The following is a 15,683-nucleotide window of genomic DNA, read 5'->3' on the forward strand; positions in this document are numbered from 1 at the left end:
GCCCCCAATTATCTGCCTCTTGCTGACTCACCTCTATCTCTGCCCGGGTATTGGAGAAGAAACATTACCAGAGAGAAATGGGGGGATACTGCAGTTAGTGACAGTGGGAGAAAATTAGGGAGAAGAAGAGAGGGCAGGGGAAGTGGACAAAATGTATGTGCATGAATCTAACTTTTCCTTGAATAGCCTTACAGGGAAAATATAAAAACTGCAAACTCAATTACCAGACCGTGAAAAATACAAAAGAATAGAAGTTTGTTACATTCTGCCAGTCTGCCAGTTTTTTTGACTATTGCCCTGATGTGTGTGTGTGTGTGTGTGCGTATGTACACACACGGCTGGCTCACAGGGCCTTTGAAGTAGCCCTGCCACTGTCACCCGGCTCTCTGAGTGACTCGCCACCTTGTCCCCTTGAGCCCCACGGACTCACCGAGACCCCCTTCAACCTATTCCCTCGCCGCATCCCCACTTCCTTCTTAACCCCCTCCATCACACTGAAAAATGTTTGGTTGCCAGGCAACGGACTGCAGGATCTCTCTTCCCTGTTGCTCCTTCTTCACCCCCCGTCTCTCTCTGCCTCCTTGGCCTCTGTTCTTCTTTGCCCCCCCTTGACTCTGCTGATGCCGCGCTCTCTTTTCCTCCTTGGCCGACAGAGGTCTCTGCTCTGTCGACATGTAATTCAAAAAGAGTTCTGGCACGCCTGTGGTATGTTATGTGTGTGTGTGTGTGTGTGTGTGTGTGTGTGCGTTGGGCACCAGATGGCCTGTAATGGTATGAAGGAGCCAAGCAAGTAGAGGACGGATAGGAAGTCACTGGGAGAGAAGAACTGAGCATGGCGTGCTGCAAAATATGCATGTTAGTCTAAATGTCCGCCAAGAAATACAACAATGACGACAACACTGAAGCAGAGATAAAAGGAGAAAGTAGCATTTTTGACTCTCTGCACACTCTAGTGCCTCACACAGTTAGAAAACATATATCTTCAGGCCTGAACCGTTAGTTGAGATAAGAACATTGACATGCTTACTGCTAAGTATTCCTATTATTGGTCTACAAAGCTTTATCTTACGATGTTGCTTCTTGGCATTCATTCAAAACATTCATTATATATCTATAATCATTTGTGGACTTGTAATATCAAGTAGTCAACCTCAAGCAACGTTTTTTCCCCCAAAATGGACCCAGCATATAACTTGCAAGAACTGTTAAATATCTATCATTTACGTCTTTGTGTTACATGTAAATGGATGTGGATGCAAATAAACTACTACTCAAAATTCTATTTCTAACGTAATATTGAGATAATACTATCCTATATATAAAAGAAGCAATGTTCTGCCACAGAGACACGCATCATGTTTGACTGCAGGTGTGAAGCTCTGATAATAAATGAGAGAGAGGTTTCCATGTAGTGATTGACTGGGGCTTAGGAGGGGCTGCAGAAAATACTGGCTGCTCTACTCTCCCTTCATATGCATATTAATAGGCCTGTAAACAAACACAATTTCTGCGTATTTCCTGGAGCGGTGGTGTATGCCCCTCTATTTTTTTCTTGCAGTCCTCCTTTGTGTGTGTGCGTGTGTGTGTGAGAGAGAGAGAGGGAGACTGCACCGTGAATGAGTGTAGGTACTCTGTTGAGATCTGTCTATATGCATATATGTGTGAAGAATGGAAAGTAAATGTCTAAGCTATAGGCCTCTATCTCCCCCCGTTTCTCTCTGCTCCTGCAACATTAACTGTCCAATCGCAGGATAATGGAGGGGAAACCAATGCAGCGTGCAGAGAGGGCAAAGCACCACCTCCCCAGTGTGTATGTGTGTGTGTGAGAAGGTGAGAGAGAGAGAGAGAGAGAGAGAGAGGAAAAATGTGTGACATTCTGTACTCAATGAGAAATGAATGAGAAATGAGAAATGACAGAAGAAAGAAGATATTAAGTGCCCAGGGGAGTTTGTGTGTGTTATTTGTGTATGTGTGTATATGCATGTGTGTGTGTGTGTGTGTGTGTGTGTGTGTGGTGCATGCACACAAATGCTCCTGCTTCTAAATCATGCAACAGAGAGAGTGGCAAAGAAGGAAAAGCCTGCACTCCGATGATTCCCTGTGGGCTGGGGGAGGAGGTGGAGGTGGAGGAGAAGGAGGAGGAGAAACAGGGGAGCGAGGGGAGCCCTCTCTGCTCTATGCTTTAACAAACAACCCATAAAACACCTCGCCACCGCCGGAGAGACGGAGAGATAGAAGAGGAGGGAGGGGGCAGGAAAAAAAAAAGGGCATCAAACATATAGAAAGAGAGGGACAGAATGAAGGATGAGGCCACTGGGGAAGAGAGGCAAAGAGCGATGTGTAATGACGACAAAAAGCCGAATGATAAAAGAATAATAGCCGTCTCCACCGGGCGTAACCCCATGGGGAAGGGCTAAGGCTTTAGACGGAGCAGTGATGCACACACACACACACACACACACACACACACACTTAAATAGCTCCCATTTTAGGGCATGACTCGAACATTTCACAAACACAATTGAGCCCTCAGCGTACTAAGAGAGGCTCTGATTTCCCCAAGGCCCAAAGGACAGGAGGAGCGCTGCAGTGCAGAAAGAGAGAGAGAGAGAGAGAGAGAGAGAGAGAGAGAGAGGTGGTGGGTGGGTGGGTGTTTGGGGGCGCAGGGGGGGGGGGGGGGGGGGGGGGGGGGTAACTGCTTTTGTGACTGCTGATAGATAATTGATCTCATCAGCCGGCCTGTTTATGCACACTCACAATTCTCCAGGAAGACAGAAAACACAGAAGTGGAGAAGGGGAGAGAGCAGGAGAGGAATCGGGAGAGGGCAAGAGGGCAAGAGTGGGAGAGCGAGAGAGAGAGAGAGAGAGAGAGAGAGAGAGAGAGAGAAAGCAATACAAGTGGTGGGCAGGGAGATCAACAGTTATGGATTGAGAGAGTAAGGTAGCGAGAGGTAGGGACACTGATAGAGGAGATATGGGAGGGAGTGACGGACGTGAAATAACTGAGAGGAGGGAGAACGTGAACGCAGGGCGGGAGAAAGAAGGGGGAGCTAGAGAGACAAGTCGAAAACGAGAGCGGACCCAGATAAAGGAGAGAGAGAACGAAAGGAGCAGATTAAAAAGAGACATTGACAGGAAATTGCGATATCGCTATCTCTTTCTTTTTGTCTCGATTTCTCCCTCTTCTTCTCTTTTGTAAACTCTCTCTCTGTCTCTCACACACATTCAGATCTCAGGTCTCTGTGAGGACTTTAAAAACACAATGAGGACACAGTGGAGCCAGACTGCATGTAAATAAAAGGAATGGTGTGTGTGTGTGTGTGTGTGTGTGTGTGTGTGTGTGTGTGTGTGTATACATACTCTCACAGCAGAGTGCTGTGTGTACTTAGGCCCAGTCTATGTTTAAGGTTAGATGATGAAAGGGTGGCCAACTTTGCAACCTTTCAAAGACTTGCTTACTTCCACTGAGGAAAAGAGGCCAGGCAAGTAAGGATTTAAAGGTTGGCTTGTGCTGATAAAAAGAGGATCAGAATCACTCAGAAAGTCTCTGGAATAAAAATACACACGGATTGCATTTTGGAGAGGCGTGTGTGGATGTGGCCTATGTGAAATCCCTGAGTGGTAAATGAATAATAAATGTCATTACCTGCCTTTTCAGACTGCGGACTGGCAGTCCTTATGCGGGAGGCCTAATCATATTCTATTCTAAAATAAAAAACCTCAAGTCCTCCACTGTGCTGAACTCGCTGAACTTTATCTGAAACACACACACACACACAGCTCTTACAGTCAAGGTTATAATCAAACAGGCAAAACAGCTTTTCCCTTGATAACTGTATTCTAGACCACTGATCCAGTAGCATATAATAAGCCCTCTCATGTACTAGAAAACTCTCATAATGCTAATAACGATGTATAATGCATGATGCTGTCACGGACATGAAATAACATGAAGGAGTAAAGCAGACGTGAAATGTATATCAAAGACAAACAAATGCTGTAACATGGGCTTTTCCATGTAGCCATCGACTGAATCTGATTAGCATTAAAAACCGCCTGTGGCTAGGACAAATCTAGCCGTGCCAACGGCAGCACCACATCAATATCTGCCCGTTTAGTAACATCGGCCACAACTAGCCTAATGCCTGGAGCCGAAGGCAGAGGCCCACCCACCCAGGAGCCACACTGGGAAGGTGCGGCTGCCAAGGGCCTTCAAGAGTGGGCAGGTGTTGCAGACGAGCGCCGGGATCACAGAGCGCGCCGGGGGAGCGCCATGCATCAGCTGCTCTAATGGACAGGCAGTTGTGTGTTAGAGAAAATGAGAGGAAGAGGGGCAGGTGGAGAAACATTTAGCAACACACAGGATATGATGTTAATATCCCTTGTGCCGTAACGGTGAGCATGGTGAGCATTCATATAGAAGCCCAATGCAGAGTTTAACAGAATGATATAATACCATACAAATGAGTACCATAGAAAACATCAGGCTACACCTACAGCACCATAAGACAGGCAGCAAAATCCACCAGCTATCTGCTCTAGCTTCAGGGTGAGTGAGTGCAGTCAAGTCACTGGAGTTATCAAGTGGGCACCCTCCTTCACTGATGTTTCATTGAATTCGGCCCATGACCTCAAGAAGGCTCAACAGTGTATTCCGGCGTCCCACAAACAGAAACGCCCCCCTCTTTGCACACTGCCATCAATATTCCTTTCTACTCCAGACCATGCACTTCCATGTTATACAGTTACACACTACAATCTGCACCCTACAAAGTCACACACTATAAAAGTTGCACCCTACACTTGTCCAAGCAGAGAGCAGACACCCGGCCAACTCAGCAGTCTGCATATCCGCTCTGTATCTGCTTTGGCTAAGCTAAGTCTGACTGGCCCTGCTGGCTTGACTGGCAGCTTCATCTGAATGCCAGGGCCCCGCTCAGCTGTCCAGCCACCCTCACTGTTTATCTAAGTCACACGATTACACAGAGGCCCCGTTTGTACGGGCTTTAAGTATTCGGCTACTACCAAACTAATTCGCAAACAAATTCAAACAGATATGCAAATGTACAAGAGTGATACAAGGCTAATGCAGTATTTCTTCTAAACACGTAGGCCCTGTTTATGAGGGCTGTAAGTCTTACTACCAGACGAGTGTGCAAACAAATTCTAACACGTTAATGTTTAAGCATGCTAGAAGAAGAGAGGAGAAGAGAGAGAGAGAGAGAGAGAGAGAGAGAGAGAGAGAGAGAGAGGGGGGGGGGGGGTTTATATTTTAGAGCACTCAGGCATCAAATTTTGATGATGATTATTGATGAATTTGGGTGCTATATTTCAAGTACTTTCAAGGCCACCAATTAATTTTCAAAAACATTTAAGGCCTAATGTTATTTTTCTCAAATCCACAAAATTCCTAGGATTTTCAGACCCATGGGAGCCCCGGATAAAGCGTACAAGATTAGATGACAAGATGGCTGTGTGTGAAAGAGACACAGAAAGAACAGAGAGAGACACACAGAGAAACAGAGACAGAAGCGGACAGGAGAGACCGACAGGGGGGTCGGTGTACAGTTGTGACTGGCACCTGCAGCCTCGGTGAAGTGACAGATCATGACGGGGGCGTCTGAGCTCCAGCACAGAAAACAGACTGCAACTGCGGGGCTGTTGTGCAGGCAGCCTTTCTCAGCTTGACAAAACAATGACATCATTGGCTCCACAGACACTAAACAGGGCAAAAAATCTGGACCACGAAACTGTAAACCTATGTACATGTGTGCATGTGTGTGTTAGCAGCAGGGTGGCAAATTAACACACACCACCTGCCAAATGCGTGGGATTTTGAGCATCAAATTTCCCTTTCCCTGTCTGTAAAACACCTCTCAAAATTCAAAAGATATTCCATAAATCCCACGGCCGGCGAGAGGCCCGATTAGCTAAGTAAATGAATGTTACAAAACACACAGGCGCAAACGCATGACCTCATGCGTTTGCATTGGGAGTGGAAATAAATGAGATCTGACATTGCAGTCAAAAGCCTCCGAGGCAGTGACAGTAACAGTGGTAGACAGGTGGGAAGTGGAGCCGTCTGCTCACTATCCACCATGTTAGACTGACAGCTAACCTCTCAACGCAGTGTTCCTGCGCACACACACACACACACACACACACACACACACACACACACACACACACACACACACACAAAATCCACAACAGACTGTGAGTCTACAGGGCCCGATCGTGTTGCAACAACCTCTCCATCTCCCACATTTTCCTGTGTGGTCCATCTCACAGCCGGAGAGACAGGCAGCACCCACCCCTCACCGATTTGTTACCGTCTTTATCTCTTGCCCTCCAATAAAGACAATTAAATTCATTGGGGGGGGGGGGATGCTTTAAAAGCTGTCATGTCAGGATGAAATGTCTTTAATTGTCGCTGGCTTCAGCTGCAGTGTGCGCCACGCAATTAGGCTTTTGAAACGGCACTGAAGAGTTGTCACTGACTGAAGGAACAAAGACAGGGTGGGAGTTGCGTCGTGTGTGTGTGTGGCTGTGTGTCTTCTGTATGCGTGTGTGGGCATGAGTTTGGATGCCATCATGTAGTATTTGCTCGCTCGTTGTGTAGATGTTCAGTATGTGCTTGAGTGTTTCGATTTGTATCTGTGTATGTGTGTGTATTGTGAGGAGGCTGGCACAGGGGTTAATAGGAGTCTTACATGTGCTGGCATAGACTGACTTGGGCGTGTAATGTGGGCTGATGCTTAGTGTGTGTGTGTGTGTGTGTTTGTGTGTGTTTGTGTGTGCATGTGTGTGTGTGGCAGCAGCGTATTGATTTTCTTTATTCCTTGGTGTATTTACTGAATTAAACTTCCTACTTTAGTCTCTTGCTCTTTTCCCTGTAACGAGAGGGCCCTCTGGCACTGTGTAAGGCTGGGTCCGCTGAGACACACACACACACACACACACAGACAGAGAGTAAAAACGACCACACACTTACTTGAGCAGCCACAGCGTTTTCTCTTTCAAAGAAGTACCTGAGAGGCTGAGCAGTCTGTCTGCCTAATAGCTGGGCCAGTGATGCAGACACACAATACTCACAAACACCTGATTGACAGCCACTGACTGCTCACCTCTTCCTCTCCCTTCATCTACCAAAACAGGCAGAGTTAGACTTAAAGTGCGATTCCCCGAGCTCTCGCCCTCATTCATTAGGCCATAGTCAACAAAACCCCTGTATCCAACATGTTCCAGTGTAGTGAACTGGTTAGCAGATGAATATTGCACTCCGCTGTGAACTAGAGCTCCAGATGAGTTAAGGGTGAATGGAAGTAAAACTGTAATCCCATGTCTCTTCAGGTTTGTGTATTTTGTGGAGGGAATGACTTGTTACGCTTCACTACCCGGATCGTTATTCTGAGGACTTTATGTTCATAACAGCACATAGGCTTACTTCACAATAATCATAGTTATCATTTGTCATTTGCCAAGAAAAAGAAAGAGTGTATTTCAAACCAGAGGATTTCAGAAGCACTCCTTATTTCTACAGTTATTGGGTAGAAATGTTGATAAATTCAGTATGTAATGGACTTAAAACACAGTTTCTACTTCAAACACTGACAAGGTAGCAGCGCTTCATAAGCTGCGAATTTAAAATAACTGGAGTAAAACTGGACCCTATCCAGCTCCTTATGTCAGGATTAGCCTTGGTGTGTGTGTGTGTGTGTGTGTGTGTGTGTGTAGGCCAGGACTTGGATGAATCATACTGCTACGGCGTCTGTGACAGAAGAGGTACCATCTCTTATTGGCAGGTCCTACCTCCCTTTTACATGACACCAAAAATAAAATAAACAGACATGATGACTCATTATCCTTTCACAACTCCGCTTATGTTGGTCTCTCTTAATAGGGAACTCCCACTTGTGTTTAGACATTTTGAACACTTGTCTTCCACGCACTGGAATAAGGAGGCACAGTATAGACAAACTGATGCCAAGAAAAGATACATAACCACAGTGTGATTCACAGCAGTAATAGTTCGGTACATACCACGGACACAGGGTCAGTGCCTGCTGACTTTCATTCCTCAGAAAATCCTCATTCATTTTCCCATTGGCAAACTCATTTTCTCATGAATAATTAAGTGCATTAACTTTGTTTTTGAATAGATAGGTTTATAAATTCTGACCTACAGTAGAGCTTTTGCCTTAAAACACAATGAAACACAGAAGTCTGGAGTAAAATAGCTCATAATTTTACTGTTTATCTCATCCTTTTGGCGAACTAAATATAACATATCCTGTGGCTTACATATTGTATTACTGTATTATCACAAAATGCAATATATAGAGCCGTACATGCCTCAAACCTCAAAGTCAATGAATGCCTGTGCTACCTCCCAAGCTAGCACTAACAAGGTCTTCATATATCTTTGCCAAGCCAAACAAGTTCTGTATCACTGCTCATGAAGGACGCACTAATCCTCTGCCCAGCGACTTAGAAAACCTTCAGTCTGCAATCCAGAAAGACCTTACATCACATCTCTGCTGGATATTGTTCTTGCTCACACTAACGAGTCGCTGGAATCCATCAGAGCACCATCGACACCCAAGGCGAGCGCATCACTGTGATGGAGTGCTTGCTGTCCTGCTACAGTGATAGGCTTGCAGAGGTAGAATCCCTCTGTGAGTTGCTGAAGTCCCACAGCAAGCCACTTATGGATAGAGTGGACCACCCGGAGAACTGATCCAGGATCAGGATGGCGGGCATTCCAGAGAAGATGGTAAAGTTTATGACTGATTTTTAAGGAAATGTTTGGTGCTGACTTCTTAATAATTCCTGCTCCATGTCTCCTCACCTGGAGACATGGAGCCTTGTGAGAACCAGACTCTACAAGACTGTTCTCCCTCCTGCGTTCACACAAGCAACTATATATCGTCTTTAAAAGAAAAATAAAGATCCCATAGAATGTGGTTCATGTGTCTCATTTTCACTCCTGAACCAAGAACCAAAGATCATCGCTAAAGAGTCTGTCCTCCCTGAGGTTATTTCTGAAGACCAACCAGGGTTCATCAAGGACCGCCATTCATTTTCCATTATCCATAGACTCTTCTATTATCCATACCTCAGCCCCTCTTCTCCCTCCAGACGTTGTCACATCTTTAGATACAGAGAAAGCTTTTGACAGGATAGAATGTGATTATTTGTTTTTAGGTTTACAGAAACTTGTTTTTTTCTGTAATTTCTTGGGTTAAACCCCTAAATTCACCTCACTCACACAGTGGCCATATTTGATTTCTGTCATGCTTATGATGGGAAGCACTATGTGGAAGACTGCAAAGCAGATGCATACAATGGCAGACTCATCCAGTCTTTGGACAAAAATATTAAAATACATACCAGAATTGTCCTTTGACTGAGTTATGAGGGGAGCTGTCCAAGTTACCCAAGAAGGTCTGAATCAAAGGCTACATATTTGTTACAAATATATCTTCTGACACAAGTGCTAGATGAAGTGCTTATTCATTTATATCTGGTCACAGAGCTTATAGAGACTGAGATGGTATTATGAATTAGCAAACTAGCAAAGATGGTTAGCACTGCTATATAGCTTGGCTACTAACTAACACCAAGCTGGCTGTATTGATCCAGCTAAACTATTTATCATTAGGCTAGACTGCTGCCGCTGCATAGCATATGGCAATTGTCCAACCATCAAGATGGATTACAGTAGATGCTTTTACTTCACTGTGGTTAAGTCAGTCTTCTTACATGGAGTTAGTATGGCATAACATGATTTGTCAGATTCTATGTGTATGCAGAGGAACCAAAGACAGGGAGATGCCACCAACCAGACTAACAAGAAAAACAGCACTTGTATACTGCAGAAGAAGAACAGCCATTTCATACTGCTTGGTGACGGACACACTTTGAATATTAAGGTTATCTGAAGTGACCTCCTCTAGGCTCGCACTCACCACAATGTTTGGATACTGCTTTCTCTTTTGGTCTCTCTCTCTCTCTCTGACTCCCACTGCTCTCTCTCTCTCTCTCTCTCTCACACACACACACACACACATACACACAGCGGCATTGTGTTTGGTGTTAGCCTGCTACTGCTGATAGGCAGCATGTGGTTTCTCCTCAACACTAATCTGACACACGCGTGGTGCTGCACTCATGGACAAACCCACAATGTGTCTCTGGTAGGAAGTAAGATCGCAGTGTGGAACCCTGGGACTTCCTGTCCTTCTGGGCTATCGGGATGTACAGACTCAGTTCACAGTGGAGGGACACACACACACACACACACACACACACACACACACACACACACACACACACACACACAGACACACACACAAACACACTCACTTACATATTGATGGCAAAACACACACTCTCTCTCACACACACACAAACACCCGAAAGCAACAATGACTCAACAGCTTAGTAATCAACCACAAGACGCATACTGTGCAGCAGCTTTACAACAGTAGTGTCAAAACAAAACAAATTAACTTTGGAGGCTGGGAAGGCTGCAGAATCCTGTATCACTGTGAGTGAAGCACCTATTGTGATCCATGCTGGCAAAGCACATCACTGGACCACACCCAGTACGTCATGACTCATCAGTCCCTCTCTGTTGTCCCTCCACACCAACAGGAGGGAGAGAGAGAGAGAGAGAGAGAGAGAGAGAGAGAGAGAGGGAGGGAGAGAGGGACAATGGAAGAGAAAGAGAGGGAGGGGGATATCATCAAGGAAATAAGCAACAAGGAGCATAGGAAGAGGATGAGAAGAAAGCCACATTGGGAGGAGAGGAGAGGAGAGGAGAGAAGAGGAGAGGAGAGGAGAGAAGAGGAGAGGAGAGGAGAGAGGAGGAGGGAGGAGAGAGGAGAGGAGAGGAGAGGAGAGGGGAGGGGAGGAGAGGAGAGAGGAGGAGAGGAGAGGAGAGGAGAGGGGAGGGGAGGAGAGGAGAGAGGAGGAGGGAGGAGAGAGGAGAGGAGAGGAGAGGGGAGGGGAGGAGAGGAGCGAGGAGGAGGGAGGAGAGAGGAGAGGAGAGGAGAGGAGAGGAGAGGAGAGGGGAGGGGAGGGGAGGAGAGGAGAAAGGAGGAGAGAGGAGAACACACCAAGACAGGCACAAACAGATGAATGCAGTGTGAGTGGGACTCACCAGCTCGACGGAACCATAGTGTTTCCTGCTGAAGTCTCCACGCCTGCAGCCCAAGTCCTCCGAGGCAGAGCTGTAACACAAATGCACGGTCAGACACATGGTCCGTCTCCTCCATCACACCATACACACATACTGTATAACACACTCATACAAGTGGCAGTTGCAGCATCTTTTTTTTCCCCCATGTCTTTCTCTCACTTTGTCTCCTTGTCCATTGTCACTTTGTTCACACTGTGTTCTCTCTCTCTCTCTCTCTCTCTCTCTCTCTCTCTCTCTCTCTCTCACCCCTCCCTCTTTCTTCCTTTCTTTCCCTTCCTCTGCCTGTCTCTCGGTCGGTGTGGTGAGGCTGGCAGCGGCATGGTGACTGGCCCGGGAGCGGTGGCCAACCCAGTTCTGATTGAGATGAGGGTCCTGATTGGATTAAGTCAAAGTGATAGATGGAGACTGGCTGGGAGAGCAGACTGCTGGGTCACACACACATACTATACAAACACAAATACATACACAAAACAAACACACACACATGCACATGCACACACACACACACAGACATTAAGTCACACACAAGCATGCAAGTACACTCAAAAAAGTAAAGATACAGAGACACACAGTTACGGACTTCTCACATTGTTCTCTCAAAATTAATAGCAGGGTTTCAAAGTTTCCCTTATAGGCATCAAACTCTGAAAACCATTCTGAAGAGACATACCATAATATCAAATATCACCAACGGAGACACTATGATTGTGGTCTTGTGTGAGTTGAAGCTGCCCTGCCATTACACTGCAGTTGGTTGAAACTGGAGGCCGAGTCCAATGTAACACCTGCAGTATTCATCACACTATTCCTCAAGATTTCTGACACTGCCAGAACTTTGTTAGCAGTTAGGACTCAAAACAGAGGCAAAAAATCGGCCATTGATAATCACGTCTCAATAAACGACATTCAAGCACAATGTGTGTGTATGTGATTGTGTGTGTGTGCTCTATTGCATTAGTGTTTGTATAGCTCTCTGGGTGACAGGCATATCACTACTGACCCATACCCATCCAGGTAGACTTGAAGAATAATTTGATAGCATTACGAAAGGCACAGACTCTTTGAAAGGAACAAAATGGAACTAGGACATCATTTCAAGAGGATCATCTACTCTCGGCCAAGGAGAACAGCAGTGGTCTGACAGCTCCCTTCTGTGGGCAGCATTTGATTTCTTTAGAGTATCAAATGTCATAAAACAATTTGCTTAAATCCCATTAGAAATGAAGACAATAGTGGAGCAAATACATTGCCAGGAGGAAGTGGCAAGGTACGCCAAAGCAATTTCTCAAACCAAGCAGGGACAGTGGATAAACTGGGGAAAATGTAGAGGAAAAAGAAGCTTAGTTAGAGAGAACTAACTAAAATGAGGCATATAGTATTAGACTGATTAATATTGCGGCCTACAAACCTACAGATGCCAGGAGAAGACATCATCATCTGAAAGATAGTCTTTCCCAAGGACAATACAGCACATGTTTGGGCCACAAGAGAAGGCAAGGGACTGGCAAATGAGAGCAGACAATGGCCAGCACCTTACAGTCCCAACAGAGATAGCCAGCACCAGATAGTCAAGACCTGACCAGCTATTGGCCGAGGTAGACTCTTATGTGAGTTAAAGCCGTCCTGCCATCACACTGCGCTTCTAACGGAAGCTGCGTCCTATGTCAGTTGACGGCAACCCATGGTTTCAAAATGGTCTCGCGGAAGCAAAAACAAGCGCTTGGCATAATTCTAAGGTGCACAACTGATAACCCAAATGAACCAACTCCGTTTCCTCTAAGTTCCAAGCGAGGTCAGCACAAGGAGCACAAGGGATAGTTACTTATATGAAATTCTTTCTAGCGGAATGAAAGGTTAGACTGCAGTGTTGACACCATGGCACCGGTTCCTTTACATCTGTGCGATTGTATATGCATGTGTGTGCACTGATGCATGCATGTGGTGAGGCAGTAAATAATTGTGTAATGCAGGCAGATATCTTTTATACCATATTGGATTTGTGTGTGTGTGTGTGTGTGTGTGTGTGGGTGGTGGGGCAGGTGGAAGGAATACATGGTTGGTTATCCAGGACTACATGCTTGTCTGAGTGGTGATTTGGCTTCCATGCTTTTCTTGCTCCCTCTCTCTCTCTCTGGACCCCCTCCCCCTCTCCTCTTCTATCTAACCCCCCACTCCCTGGTTGGGTTTCTCTCTCTCTCTGCAGAGGAGATGAAGGCAGAGCGGGGGGTGCTAATACATAATGTACACTCAGGCTTAAAGGAAGTGTCTTTAAAGTGTATCTATGCTACAGGATGTGTCCATCAGTCCCCTCTCCCTCGTCCTGCTTGGTTTCTCTAGATAGATGAGGGCGGGGTCTGCTGGAGCTCCATCAGATCCTCCATCACAGCTAACTCAGCGTATTTGTGTTCTCTCTTTTACTTCTCAGCCCCCAGTTCTCCATCTTTCCTGCCCTTCCCCTGTCCTCTGAAAGGGGGTCATGGAAAGGGGTGGGTGTGCCTGGGATGGGGGTGATTAAGTGATTAAAATCCTCCCAGGTGCACCCTCCCTGCCTCTTTGGGCCTAATGAAAACAACTGCATCCCCCAATTAAGCTCATCCCCTTCTCTAGAGATTTCACTATATTGGGGCTTAACTGTGAGGTATAAAGGTCTAGGTATTTATGGATGGACATTAAAGGTTAGGACTGAACTGAAAGGGAATAGAGTCCCACCATCACAACACTAGGAGACAGTTTCTGGTTATAACAGCACACAGGGAGATGCGTAATGAATGATCAGAGGCCCCAGTCTGAAATTAGCAAAACATTCACGGCCATTTGAGGTTTTTAAATCACATGGGCATTCGATCAACATCTCACTAGTGGTTGTGACTCAAAAGGGACTTTTAGTGAAGTTTCATTACCTGCTAATGGTGCCAGGGGTAACGAGGATAATTGTTGGAGCCATTTTATGTTTGTTGAGAAAATGGCTTCTAAATAATGTAAATATTAATACTCTTCATTAAAGTCTTAATACTAATGCATCCTTTTATTGTGTTGTTTTAGTTTGGCTTCATTTGGTTTGAGTTGATACGTGCAAAACTTCCGGTTTGGCTGTATCGCCCAGAGGAAAAATGTCATTGCCGTTCTGAATTTGGTTTCTTGTGTACTTGGTAACACAAAATATTCACTGTCCAATATTTGCTTTTCCTCTTTCAAATGGATAGATATTTTAATACACTTGTGTTATCAATCTCAGGTTGAAAATAACTTATATATAAATTAACTTACAAAGACTATTTTAAAGATGTCACAGATGTTATATGGAAGTGAAAACTAGTGCCAGTACTAGCTGCATTGATTCCTGAGAAAATCCCCATTTGTCAATCACAAAATCATTTTATAATAATTCTATCATTCATAGAAAACTGTAGAAAATAGAAAATACAGATGCAGTATCATTGAGAAAGGACTTCGTAATTTATCAATGTGGATTTGAGAACCCGAATAGGTTTTGGAATATTCATGCGCTTGTATGCAGAAAAAGGTAGAGCTAAGAGCTAAATTTTAATAGGTCGCAAGCAAATTAGCCAATAGCTACTTTCCTTGAAAGAGAGATGGCACTGGCTATAGTTAGCTTAACTGGATGAACGGTTAGTTGGATAAAGTTAGTTATTATGGTATCTAATCATGGTGTTGAGCCTACAGTAAGGCCGATGCTTCTCAATGGAAACACCAGAAATTCAGCCCTAGTGTTTAAGTTATAGTCTTGAGATTTTGGACAAAAGTTACACCGCTTCTGGCCTACAATCGTATTAGGGTTCTTGGGGGAATGTAACACAGCAAGCAAACTGTCATTTTGTTTGCTTTCTATGTTGGCCAAATGGGGACATCAACAACAATCTGATCAAGTACAGAATGATGGCTAATTTCTTTGGAATAACCTCTTCTTCCGGTTGGTGCATTTATGAGAAAAACCCAGTGAAAAACTGCTGAAGAGAACAAAAACAAGCCATCAGCAGCGAATTTCTACGTTGCTATGTCTGCGTCAGATCAAAGCAAAAGCAATGCAAGCAATGTGGTGAACTGAGAACCTTTTGTGCACACGGTGGTTTCTATCAGACAGAATAGATAAGCAACAGTCAAGCTGTGCTGACATCTATTCCAGAGGAGGAACGAGCTGAGGGGGCAGAGGAGCTTAACTTCGATGAGGAACACCTACCTGTCCAGAGAGCTGTGGGGGCGCAATGGAGTGCAGAGGACATAATCAGATTTTAAGTAAGCACAAAGAATCAAAGCTTCAAAAAAAAGAGGAATCCTCTTGCATGTAAGCTCGGTTTATGACCTGTTGTGTGTTCTGGGTCCATCCATATTCACTCCAAAGTACATTTTTATGCAAACCCCTGAAGTATGAATTGGAAGACAAAATGGACCAGGGGGTTGTGGTCAATAATGGTGCAACGTCAGCATCTGTAGTTAACACTGACTTTGGGCAAATTCA

At 45.2% G+C, this 15,683-nt stretch overlaps 2 protein-coding genes across 4 annotated transcripts in view; one reads left to right on the forward strand and one right to left on the reverse strand.

Moving 5' to 3' along the window:
- The window catches only part of st6galnac6 (ST6 (alpha-N-acetyl-neuraminyl-2,3-beta-galactosyl-1,3)-N-acetylgalactosaminide alpha-2,6-sialyltransferase 6), a 216,061-nt gene that overhangs the window by 99,565 nt on the left and 100,813 nt on the right, over positions 1 to 15,683 (forward strand). The gene's annotated exons all lie outside the window — the stretch shown is intronic.
- Positions 1 to 15,683, reverse strand: part of garnl3 (GTPase activating Rap/RanGAP domain like 3) — a 58,413-nt gene that overhangs the window by 28,335 nt on the left and 14,395 nt on the right. For all 3 annotated transcript variants that reach the window (XM_071911978.2, XM_071911976.2, XM_071911977.2), the window contains exon 2: positions 11,168 to 11,237. In XM_071911978.2, the coding sequence (XP_071768079.2) occupies positions 11,168 to 11,237 (70 nt within the window). The remainder of the gene's footprint in view (positions 1 to 11,167; positions 11,238 to 15,683) is intronic.

Source organism: Centroberyx gerrardi, chromosome 2, assembly GCF_048128805.1.
Source record: "Centroberyx gerrardi isolate f3 chromosome 2, fCenGer3.hap1.cur.20231027, whole genome shotgun sequence".
NCBI lineage: Eukaryota > Metazoa > Chordata > Actinopteri > Beryciformes > Berycidae > Centroberyx > Centroberyx gerrardi.